This window comes from Podarcis liolepis (assembly GCF_965112155.1).
Source record: "Podarcis liolepis genome assembly, chromosome: 13".
Taxonomy (NCBI): domain Eukaryota; kingdom Metazoa; phylum Chordata; class Lepidosauria; order Squamata; family Lacertidae; genus Podarcis; species Podarcis liolepis.
This window is the reverse complement of record NC_139573.1, coordinates 26,716,604-26,729,418: the sequence shown is the minus strand read 5'-3', so window position 1 is coordinate 26,729,418 and position 12,815 is coordinate 26,716,604. Positions and strand designations below refer to the sequence as shown.

Genomic DNA, 12,815 nt, shown 5'->3' with positions numbered 1-12,815 from the left:
AGTCTTGTCTTTTTTCTTTTTTCTTTTAGGGAAAGCTATAAAAAGGGAGCAGACAAGTTTTTTTTTTTTAAAAAAAAGGGTTTCAGAGGAAAAGAACCTTAACAATAAATATATTTTATTGGATAATCTGAATTTTTTGTCTGCAAGATTCATTTGTTATGGCATGTTAGCATATGTTAAGTGACATTACATTTATGCTATTATTTATTTATAGAAGAAGAAGAAGAAGAAGAAGAAGAAGAAGAAGAAGAAGAAGAATGACAACAACAATGACAACAGCAACAACAATTTATTTGTACCCCACCCATCTGACTGGGTTGCCCCAGCAACTCTGGGCAGCTTCCAATATATATTGCTTGATTAATAAAACCTCAAAGTGGTTTACAAAAATTCATCAGTAGACAACATTCTAAAACAGGTGTTTTATGTATTCAAAAATATTTTAAATCAACAATGGGCTAAAGCCAGATTAAGGCACCCATTAGCTTTTACATATTTGAATAGGCTTGCCAAAAAAGAAACGAAAAAAGAAAAGAAATGGTAGGCACTGGAATGAAGGGGCCTGCTGAGGTGAACAGTGTGAACAAAAAGGAAATTCCAAAGCTTGGGTGCTGCCACACCGAAAGATCAATTTCTTGCAAGTGCTCGAAGAAGTAAAGTGAGTATATATGGGGTAATGCAATCTCGCCTATAAACTGGTCCCAGTCTTTTAGGGGCTTTATGTACTAATAGTAACACCCTGAACTTGACCCAGTAACTGATTGGCAACTAGCGCAGGTCTCTGAGCAGAGGTGCTACATGTTGGCCACAGCATTCCACACTTACTGCAGATTTCAGATCCAGGGCAAGAGAAGCCCCACATAGTAATCCATTCACTTATCAAAATTTATGAAAAGATTTTATGTGTACAAGACAACTGCTATGTAAAGAAACTCTCCAAACCCTTCTAGTACCTTGGTTTACAACCATAATCCGTTCTGGAGGTCCGCTTTCACCAACGGGGCCTCCAAAATAAAAAAGGGTTGTAATCCCCACCAAATGAGTTGTAATCCAAAAAAGGGACACACACTTCGGGGTTTGACGTGGTTGTAATCCAGAACGGTTGTAATCCAAAACGGCTACAAACCAAGGTACAACTATATGTTGCTAATACATCAGAACATTGCTGTTCCATCATGTTCAGTAGACACAGTATGTTTCCAAGAGTTCACAAGATGTTTATACGAGGTTCACAAGCAGTACATTAAAGCAACTGACCAGCTGCAGGCGCTGTGATGAGCTTTTCATACCTGCTTAAGAGCTATCTGTTCATTCAGACTTTTATTGGTTGCTCTTTGCGTGTCGAGGTCCCCAGGTCCATCCCAATAACTCACACATCACACAGAATTTTTTGTTTAAGATTTTTGGCATAATTCTGGCCACAACTTTATTAAAATACAAATTTGTGAGTGGTTGCGTAGGCATTGGTTGCGACTATCTGCCCCCACCAGTGGGGACAGACTGACATTCCGCATGATGCGAAAGTCAGAATAGAGGAATACACCTGGGGGTAACAACGGAGCAGGGAACCTGCCCTCACCCCAAATGCAAACAGGAGCTCATTGCTATGGCCCGAGCCCCCTTGACAGAGTGGACAAGCAATAGTTAGCCCCCAGTTCCTTTAATGGAATCCCTTGCAGCAGCAGCATTAGAGGGGCAGGCACAGCCAATCCATGCCCCTCAACCAACCAAACCATAAACCAATGCCTAACCGTGAACCTTACAAGTTGTGACGATTTGCTATGCAGTAGGCAAAAACCAACTAGCCCAGCTAATCAGCCAGATGGACAAAATTCCTACCAGGCCCCCGCTCCAAACCAGACGACCCCATGACAGGCATAGCAAGGTCAAAGCGAACAACCCTATTCTAGGGAGGGTGGGACGGGCAATCCGATGCACGGGCGAGAAGAGGAAGCCCTAGCCTCGTGCAAGGAGTTTTAGTATTTCTGGCTGTCAATCAATAAATGGCAACATTCCCAACAACAAGGGAAGCCCCAATCACATCAGTGGCCAACAATCAATTAGCCCGCCCCCCAAGTTTGGAGTGTCCTGGCGGCCCCCACCGCAACACGTGCTTTCCATGAAGGAGAACACGCTTTCCCAGCTTGAAAGGATGTGTGTTCCTGGCTTCAGTGGGTAGAATTTTATAACAAATAAAATAAAACCTACATATAGTAACAGTGTAGGCTCCTATGATGTAAGTAATGGATCCCACCTGCTAGCCTGCTCCCTAAAATATCACTGATTTGCTCATTTCTATATATAAGGTGCCTACATTCTGCATGGACTGGTTGCATGGCAACATGTGCAAATGGCTTTAGATACCTATTAGGTCCATAAATTACGATATAGCATATATTCAACACACAAAAAACAGCAACAATTTGTTGTTGACCAAGGACAGCTGAACATATAAAGGGCCCCATTACCTTCAGTAACTTAGGGCCTCATCAAACCTAAATCCAGCCCTGATTTTATCTCATCATGTTTCCCTTCATTTTTGGAGGGGGAAAAGTGTGTCGTATAGGGCGAAAAATACAGTATATATATTGGTATATTGGTATATATCAATATGATCAGCTATTTGGAGCACCTTTTCTACACTGAAAAGATGGGTTTTGTTTTGCTGACAAATATAAAAGTGGGGAGATTGATAGAAATTAGAAAACTACAGGTTGCATCCTATGCTAGTCCTACTCAGAGTAGATTTATTGATGCTGATGTACATGACTAACTTAGGTTAATCCATTTCAGTGACTCTGCTGCGTGCATAACTTACTTAGACACAACGTACAGATCAGTGTGGATAGAGTGGGTATGGATACATTTAACTTCCTGTAATACATAATTAACGTAGAATAGTCACTGCCACTGAGTATGAATAGCGTTTATAGGATTGAATCATATGTCAATTTCCCTGGATTTAAACCCCTTTGAATTCAATGACACTTATGAGCAAACTTGCATATAATTGTGTTGTTAGAACTATTTCCCTAAAATGATTATTACAACCTTCTTTAGCTCTTCATGATTCCCTGGGGCATTTGGCTCACCATTGCTTCAGACAGAATATTGAGTCGAATAGATAATCTTTTAGTATGATCAAGGAATGCATAATTGCATTCTTACTTTGTAATCATAGAATGCTGCCTGGTAAGTTTTCTGGGGTAGCCAACAATTTGGGCTAATGGAAATTGTAGTTCCACAACCTCAGAAGGTATCCCTTATATTCAATGAAGAAGGAATAAAACAGGAAGAGTGTATAGCTCAGGGGTACAGTACTGTCTCTTCAGGCAGATGCCCCATTATTTTTAATCCCTTTCCATTCTGGGAAGTTAAAATGATCAGGTAGCAGATGATAGGAGACATCTGGAGGCAGCCCTATTTCTAACCCAGAAATAGTGCTTCAGGTTAAGAACTTTGCTTCAGGATGAGAACAGAAATCGGGCTCCGGTGGCGCGGCAGCAGTAGGAGGCCCCATTAGCTAAAGTTGTGCTTCAGGTTAAGAACAGTTTCAGGTTAAGTACCGACCTCCGGAACAAATTAAGTACTTAACATGAGGTACTACTGTATTTTTAATCTTTTGTTGGAAGCCACCCAGAGTGGCTGGGGAAACCCAGCCAGATGGGCAGGGTATATTATTATTATTATTATTATTATTATTATTATTATTATTATTATTATTATTATTATTATCGTCATCATCTCTGCCTGAGGCTCTGGAAGCCATTACCAGTCATAATAGGCACTGTAGCTACTTCTGATATGTGCTCATGAATCCTCTTTTAAATAATCCCATTCTTCTTAAAGAAAGAAGACAACATCTGTGTAGCTGTTTTCGTGTGGAAATATGTAGGTGAAAATAACATTTGTTGAATATATCACTGAACAGATCTTTCTTTACTTGGGATGCAGCTTTCAAAAAATGCACAGGTCATTAATTCTTGGATGGGTAATTGCGTGTCGAGGTCCCCAGGGCCACCCCAATAACTCACACATCACACAGAATTTTTTGTTTAAGATTTTTGGCATAATTTTGGCCACAACTTTATTAAAATACAAAAATGTGAGTGGTTGCTTAGGCATTGGTTGCGACTATCTGCCCCCACCATGGGGGACAGACTGACATTCCGCACAATGCGAAAGTCAGAATAGGGAAATACACTTGGGGGTAACGCAGAGCAGGGAACCTGCCCTCACCCCAAATGCAAACAGGAGCTCATTGCTATGGCCCGAGCCCCCTTGACAGAGTGGACAAGCAATAGTTAGCCCCCAATTCCTTTAACGGAATCCCTTCAGCAGCAGCATTAGAGGGGCAGGCACAGCCAATCCATGCCCCTCAACCAACCAAACCATAAACTAATGCCTAACCGCAGCCTTACAAGTTGTGACGATTTGCTTCGCAGTAGACAAAAACCAAATGGCCCCAGCCAATCAGTCAGATGGACAAAATTCCTACCGGGCCCCTGCCCCAAGAGCAGATGACCCCATGACAGGCATAGCAAGGTCAAAGTGAACAACCCTAATTCTAGGGAGGGTGGGACGTGCAATCCAATGCACGGTTGAAAAGAGGAAGCCCTAGCCTCGTGCAAGGAGTTTTAGCATTTCTGGCTGTCAATCAATAAATGGCAACATTAACTTCTTCCCAAGAACAAGGGAAGCCCCAATCACATCAGTGGCCAACGAACAATTAGCCCGCCCCCAACTTTGGAGTGTCCTGGCGGCCCCCACCGCAACACGTGCTCTCCATGAAGGAGAACACGCTTTCCCACATGACATGGAAAAAGATTTGAATAAACAGAGTAGACCCATTGCAATTAATGGTGTTAAGTTAGTCATATCCATACAGCCTGCCAAGACTGGGGAAATACCTGCACATGTACTCTTGCAGGAATTTGCCATGATCTAGAGTTGGCAATCATGTTCATCATGGATGCCCCTATGTTACATTAGTTTTTCCCATCAACTACATGAAGTATAAAGTGTAGATGGATGTACATTCCTCAACATTTAGGGATATAGATAGAGAAGTATGGAAGGATACATTTGGTTCTCCATTCCTGTTCATCACATTCATCACATTTCTGACATTCCTAATAACAAATGTAAATAAATGTTCTTAAATATAGCACATTAATCTTTCCCCTTTTTGTTCCCTTTTTGTTCCTTCTCCACAACTTTGCTAACCAGAGAGAATGTCGACATGGAATCTTCTAACAGGAGTGTGGTAAAGGCATTTGTCATCTTGGGGTTCTCAGCTTCTCCACAGCTTTCTATGCTGTTCTTCACCCTAGCCTTGGCCACCTATGTTCTCACTGTTACTGCCAACATCGTCATCATCTCAGTCATTAAGGCAAACCCAAAACTGCAGCGACCCATGTACTACTTCCTAGGCAACTTCTCCTTCATGGAGATCTGGTATACCACCTCCACTGTGCCGAAGATGCTGGAAAGTTTCCTGGCTGGTGGGAGTACAATCACTGTGGCGGGTTGCATTGCCCAGCTCTATCTTTTCTTCGCCTTGGGCTCCACTGAATGCTTCCTCCTGGCTACTATGGCTTATGACCGCTACTTGGCCATCTGCCGTCCTCTTCATTATCCAGCTCTTATGACTCTGCAAGTAACTACATGGCTGGTGACAGCAGCCTGGGTGGGTGGATTTCTAGCTCCTTTGCTCCCCATTGTCCTCATCGCCCAGCTCTCATTCTGTGAGCCTAAGGAGATTCACCATTTCTTTTGTGACGCTGGGCCCCTGTTGAGGCGCTCATGTGGCAATGCCTTTGTCAGATCTACCCTAGTCACAGTTCTGGCCTCCTTTGTCATCCTCAGCACCTGCTTGCTCACCATGTTATCCTATACCTTTATAATCTCAACCATACTTAGGATCCCCTTAGCCAGTGGGAGACAAAAGGCCTTTTCCACCTGTGGTTCACACCTTACTGTGGTGGTGATTTACTATGCCACAGTTATCTTCATATATACAAGACCCATTTCCCCTTCTCCTACTAAGCTAGACACAGTGGCATCAGTTTTTTATGCAGTAGTCACCCCACTGCTCAATCCAATGATTTATAGCTTAAGGAATAAGGAGGTAAAGGATGCTTTGAAGAAGTTGATGAGCAGGAACCGGGTCTTTGTTAAAAATATTGGAGCTATGATCATGGTTTGCTGGTAGAAAAGACAATATGTGGGCAAAATGCTCATTAGCTCTGATGTGCCAAACAGCGGTGGAGCAAGCCGATTGGGCGCCTGGGGTGGCGCACATGCCCTGTGCCCAGGGCCAGGGCCAGCCATCCGTGGGGATGGGGTGAGCTGGGGCAGGATGCTCCATGGGGCCTCTGAGGAGTCTGCCTGCCTCCTCCCACTTAGCTACCCTATAACTGAGGGGGAGGTGGTTGGTGGACCATTTGGGGCAGCGCATTTGTCACCCCCCTCAGTGGTGATATCCGGGGCAAACCACCTCCTTCCTCCACCCCGGTGCCAAAATCTCTCTTTCTCCTCCCTCCTTTATTCTCTTATTCTCCCTTATTCCCCCCCTCCTTCCCTAAAAGGCTTAAAATCATTCCCTTGCTCCAACCACAGGAAGTGTAGTTTGGTGGTAACTACACCAAACTTTGCAGTTTGCAGTTGGATGAATCTGTCAAAATTTGGTTTCTCGCAATTTTTCCTTTTTACAGTCATAGTCCAATTCACCCAATTTCTGCCCCCATTTGTCTTTCATTTTTAAATTCTCACGAAAATTCTTACATTTTTTGCACACTTTTCTCTGCATATGCAAATTTTTGTACAAAGTTTTGCCTAACTTTTTGCAAGCAGTTTTCATTTCACAGAATGCAATTTTGTTTGCTATTTTCACTTCTGTACACTTCTTTTGCCTGCATTTTTTGAATTTTTGTACATGTTCTCAGCTGCATCACAAACTTTGTAAAGTGCAACTTTCAAAGAACATGTATTTCTTGGTTCATGTATTGATTTAGGAAGTGCAAATTTGGTAATGGAAATTAATTTCTCTCCCACATCAGCTCAGAAATCCCAGGATCCCTTATGGAAAGACTTGACAGAGTGATATAAACCCTATATATTATATATGCCTATAATGGAACTAAACCTTTCTTCATACACACCTTTTTTGATTGTACAGTGGTACCTCAGGTTAAGTACTTAATTCATTCCGGAAGTCCGTACTTAACCTGAAACTGTTCTTAACCTGAAGCACCACTTTAGCTAATGGGGCCTCCTGCTGCTGCCGTGCCGCCAGAGCCTGATTTCTGTTCTTATCAAAGTTCTTGACCTGAAACACTATTTCTAGGTTAGCAGAGTGTGTAACCTGAAGCGTATGTAACCTGAAGTGTATGTAACCCGAGGAACCACTGTACACTTCTTGATTTGTACAGCTCAAGCAATTGTTACTGAGGGATTTTTCATTAGTATGATTTGGCGAAGAGCATGAGAGGACAGTCCCCTGGCCATGTCATGTTTTAAGTTTGCTGCGGCCATTCCTCCCACCAGCGATGATTGGACAGCAGGGCTGCCCATGGGCAGGGCCCCGCCCAGTGCCAACAACACAGCCAGATGGCTACGAGGAGGGTGTCGGTCTACACCCCCAGCTGGATCACTGAGGGACCTGATGCCCAGCTGCAACGCTGCCCACCATAAAGGGTAGGTGGACTTTCTCTCCCCCAGCCCCTAGTTGTGGGGACTCAAATTTTTGTGGGTTGTTTTTTTTGGGGGGGGACTTGATGGTTCATAGACTATTAAAGAGCATCAGTTTAACTGAAAGGCCATAGGGGTAGGGTTGTTGTTGTTGTTGTTGTTAAGAGCTGGTTGTGCAGTTGAAAAGATGACTCCTCAGGTGAAATGGCTTCAACTTGACAATTTGGCAATTGACAACATCAGACCAGAAAGCAAACCTGACTCAGAAGCTTTTAAAAAGGTCATGTGCCATCAGTCAAACCACTCCAGGCAGTTATTATAGTTTTCTCACTGGTGTGTCTGGTTTCCCTAGAATGTTGTCTTTTATCCTGAGTTGGCTTCTAATTCACAGAATGGTTTTCTGATCGTTATTTTTAGCTACGGGATAAAGATGAGGGGGATTTACTAATTCAGTCCCAAATTCTGAAGGTCATGTCTCGTTTAATTATATATATGACAAGGTCTCATCCAAAAGAGAAAGAGGCTACAATTATTCTCACAGTGTCTGTCTTTCAGAGTTCTCTGCTCTGGCATCTGTTAATAATAATAATAATAATAATAATAATAATAATAATAATAATAATTTATTTGTACCCCGCCCATCTGGCTGGGTTTCCCCAGCCACTCTGGGCAGCTTCCAACAAAGATTAAAAATACATTAAAATGTCACACATTAAAAACTTCCCTGAACTTCCAATAGCAACAGGGTAAATTATTGGGCAAGTGTCTGATCTTTGGTCCTACTCATCACTAACTCTTGCTTTCATTAAATGGGGCCATATGCTCCCTTCATATCATGGTAGAGAAGCGCCAGATAATAAGAGCTCCGCTGATTCCCCAGGTCATATCATAAGGAATGCCCAGGAGAACAAAATAATAATAATCTCTTGAGAGAAAGTGCCACCTTGTAGAAAATAAAACCCTTATGAAGTTGTTAGATGTAGTTCTCTTTATTTCAGAGCATTGTCATGTTGCTGAGAGACATAGTGGATTATGGTGTCAGTGGATGCGGTAAGTATACAGAAACATAGGACACAATATCCCAGGCTATAGTCATTGGAATACATATCTTACACCAATGGTCAAATCCTTTTCAGATTGTTAGATCATTGTTTGCAGTTATGCAGAGGAACTGCAGTTGGTAGCCCTTGCATCTGATTATCTATTTGATCTTCTCAATCTTCTACCAAAATCAGTTATTCCCACAGGATTTTTAATCGTTTTAATTCAGTTTCATTTGAGACATAAATATAAATGAGTAGCCATGTGTAAGTGATTGTTATACCATGGGTACTATATGTAGTAGGCTAGGCTATTGAGTCCAATGCCCTGTTGCAATGCAGTGTTCCATACCTAGATGTTGTTGTTGTTTTGTCATTTAGTCGTGTCTGACTCTTCGTGACCCCATGGACCAGAGTACGCCAGGCACTTCTGTCTTCCACTGCCTCCCGCAGTTTGGTCAAACTCATGCTGGTAGCTTCGAGAACACTATCCAGCCATCTCGTCCTCTGTCGTCCCCTTCTCCTTGTGCCCTCCATCTTTCCCAACATCAGGCTCTTTTCCATGGAGTCTTATCTTCTCATGTGGCCAAAGTATTGGAGCCTCAGCTTCAGGATCTGTTCTTCCAGTGATCACTCAGGGCTGATTTCCTTAAGAATGGATAGGTTTGATCTTCTTGCAGTCCATGGCACTCTCAAGAGTCTCCTCCAGCATCATAATTCAAAAGCATCAATTCTTCGGCGATCAGCCTTCTCTATGGTCCAGCTCTCACTTCCATACATCACTACTGGGAAAACCATAGCTTTAACTATACAAACCTTTGTTGGCAAGGTGATGTCTCTACTTTTTAAGATGTTGTCTAGGTTTGTCATTGCTTTTCTCCCAAGAAGCAGGCATCTTTTAATTACATGGCTGCTGTCACCATCTACAGTGATCATGGAGCCCAAGAAAGTAAAATCTCTCACTGCCTAGATAACACTATGCAATTTTAACTCCAGAGTGCATCCAGCAGAAAAAAACATGTCCAGACATATGCAGGGATCAGGTTGGATTAGAACTTTATTATGCATTTGCACATGAGCTGGTCTGAAGGTTGACCTTTAAAAAATGTAATTTCATTTGCATAAGCGCAAATGTAATTTCATTTGCATAAGCGCAGTTAGTCACTCACAGGGCTCCTGCCTCTGCACATTTTGAAATCAGTGCAGCAAGTCCCATGGGGAGCAATGAGTACTGATGACGTGTTATCAATCTCACATGGAATTTTTATGTATCATATGTACATTTTATGTATTTTATGTTCAATTACTCCTAAGACTCTAAGAATAAACTATATGTCAAAGCATGTAAATTGTACATAAAATACGTACATAAAATTGCACATAAGAATAATGACATGTCATTAGTAGGAATATACAAATGTGCCTCAATCCATCCCAACATTTATTTTCACATTATTCTGGTATTTAAATTTAAAACAAAGTTTTATGGGATGGGTGGGGAAAGATGAGCTAAGCTCGATGTGCATTGTGAAAAGGAAACTGCACACTACCTAGTTGCTATTAAGCAACTGGAAGCATTTTAAAAAATACAACTCAGCTTGGATCACCTCGTGTTTTGCCACCCTTGGAATTCTTACATAAAAGGTGCAGATTTTTATGAAGGGTTGCCATATTTTGAAGACCAAAAAAGAGGAAATTTGGCGTATGGATATATGTGAACTGATCCTTAAAACCTGCACAGAAATGGGATGGAAAAGACTTCAGTCTTATTTGGTGGTGAACTAGGCCCAAAACTGATTTTGTCCTTGAACTTATCCCTATTTGTGATTCATGGATCAATCGCTCCATTCAGAAAGTGCCTTGGTTCATGCATGCCAAACGATAGCTACCATTTTGCCTAGCTCCATTTATCTTATCAATTCACACTGAAATAAAATGTGTAAAGAGCTCTGAACAATATAAAGGTTAAGCAGATTGTTAATTTGTTTATCAGGTGTGTGTCATTATTACATTTTCCTCTTAAGAATACCATAGCTGCCATGATGGTCTTTCCATTGCTATTTTCCTCTTAGGTAGCCACCTCAATAAATCAAACTGCCATCACAGAATTCATCCTCCTGGGATTTGGACATCATCCTGAACTACAGATTCTGTTCTTCTTGATATTTCTGAGCATCTACATTCTAACCTTAATGGGGAACCTTCTCATTGTTGTGTTAGTTGTGAATGATAGACAGCTTCATACGCCCATGTATTTCTTCCTAGGGAATTTGTCCTGTTTGGAGATTTTCTATACCTCAACTATTCTGCCCAGAATGCTAACAGAGAATAGAACCATTTCCTTTTCTGGCTGCTTTATACAATTATATTTATTTGGTTTTCTGGTGACTGCAGAGACATGTCTCTTATCTGTGATGTCATATGATCGGTATTTAGCAATTTGCAAACCACTGCAATACTCATTTCATATGAACAGCAAGGTCTGTATCTCTTTAGCAGCAGCATCCTGGATAAGTGGTTGTTTCTCTGTCTCTGTGGTAGTCATATGGATGACACAATTAACTTACTGTGGTTTCAACGGAATTGACCATTTCTTTTGTGATTTTATACCTCTCAGTAAGTTGGCCTGTACTGACACTTCATTAATTATGGCGATAGCCCTTATGTTATCTTCCTTATTCACTTTCCCTTTATTTATGTTGACCATAACATCTTACATTTGCATAATCTCAGCCATTTTGAGGATTTCCACCACATCTGGGAGGCAAAAGGCATTTTCTACTTGCTCCTCTCATCTTATTGTAGTCACCATTTTCTACGGGTCCTTAATGATTGTTTATGTCCTCCCAGATGACCCCAAACTGAGAGGCTTAACCAAAGTGCTCTCTACTTTCTACACGATCCTTACACCAATGATCAATCCCCTCATATACAGTTTAAGGAACAAGGAGGTTAAGGTGGCTTTGGGAAAACTGGGCCAGACATGCATGTTGTCCCTTAGAATTTAGAAAACCAAATTATCTAAGTAGGACTAGATATGTAAAAATACAAACACAGAAACAAGTTCTTCTTTTAATTGACTGTATAAATAATGAGAAATAAAATGTGATGGATATTGAAATAATGAAACACATCATAGGATTTGATTTTCTTTGAATTTTGTCTCTTTGAACCAGAGTAGGCAACACAATTTCTTCCAGATGTTGCTAGACTACAACTCACATCTTCCCTGCTACGTTAACAATAACTAAGACTATTGTTCTTCGAAGTCTAACAATATTTGGAGGACACCACCTGGCTATCCCTCGTATAAATTATTCATTCAAGCTCAACCATATGTTGTAACTTTTATTACCATTGTATATATGCCTAATTAACACACATATCTAAATTCCAAATTATGGCAAATATGTACTTCATGAATACTAGATCAATTGATACGATAGTTGTATTGAAATCAATATGACATAGGTTATCATCAACCTAAGTCACATTGATTTCAATGTTTCTGCTCTAAGCATGGTTAAATCTGGAACCAACTCATTCTGTACAATACTTTTATCCAGATTCTGTCAGAATGTGGATGGAATGTTTGAAAATTAATTTTAATCCAGAGCTATGTAAAAATTAAAAATACATTGGCACTTGCAACAGCAGCAGCAAGATTACTCATCGTGAAATATTGGAAGACACAGGAGCTACCCACACTGGAGGAATGGCAGATGAAGGTCATGGACTACATGGAATTGGCAGAGATGACTGGCAGAATCCGTGACCAGGGAGAAGAGTCGGTGGAGGAGGACTGGAAGAAATTTAAAGATTACCTGCAGAAGCACTGTAAAATTAAGGAATGTTGAAATGACGTTTGGTTGAAAATAAGTGGTACTGGTAAAGAGATGCTTAAGAAAATGTAAATAGGGATTGATAATTGAAAATGCATATTTATAATAATCGGTTAATATATGGAGTAAGGATAAATGTTAGAGGGTAAGGATTTGCTGAATTTAATATTTGAATTGGAATACAAAATGGGAGGTGTGAGGAGGTCAAGAAACTAGTGAAGAAAATATAAGATTTGAAAAT

At 41.1% G+C, this 12,815-nt stretch overlaps 2 protein-coding genes across 2 annotated transcripts; both read left to right on the top strand.

Moving 5' to 3' along the window:
• Positions 1-5,242: 5,242 nt before the first annotated feature.
• Positions 5,243-6,214, top strand: LOC310691034 (olfactory receptor 6F1-like; the record flags this gene model as incomplete). Its single annotated transcript, XM_083470628.1, has 1 exon — positions 5,243-6,214. The coding sequence occupies one exon, from the start codon at positions 5,243-5,245 to the stop codon at positions 6,212-6,214; it is 972 nt and encodes a 323-aa protein (XP_083326754.1).
• A 2,510-nt stretch (positions 6,215-8,724) lies between these two features.
• On the top strand, positions 8,725-11,740 carry LOC310691676 (olfactory receptor 8I2-like; the record flags this gene model as incomplete). The annotated part of the gene is made up of 2 exons (XM_083471542.1): positions 8,725-8,742; positions 10,805-11,740. 2 exons carry the CDS (start codon positions 8,725-8,727, stop codon positions 11,738-11,740), a joined length of 954 nt encoding a protein of 317 aa, XP_083327668.1.
• Positions 11,741-12,815: the final 1,075 nt, after the last annotated feature.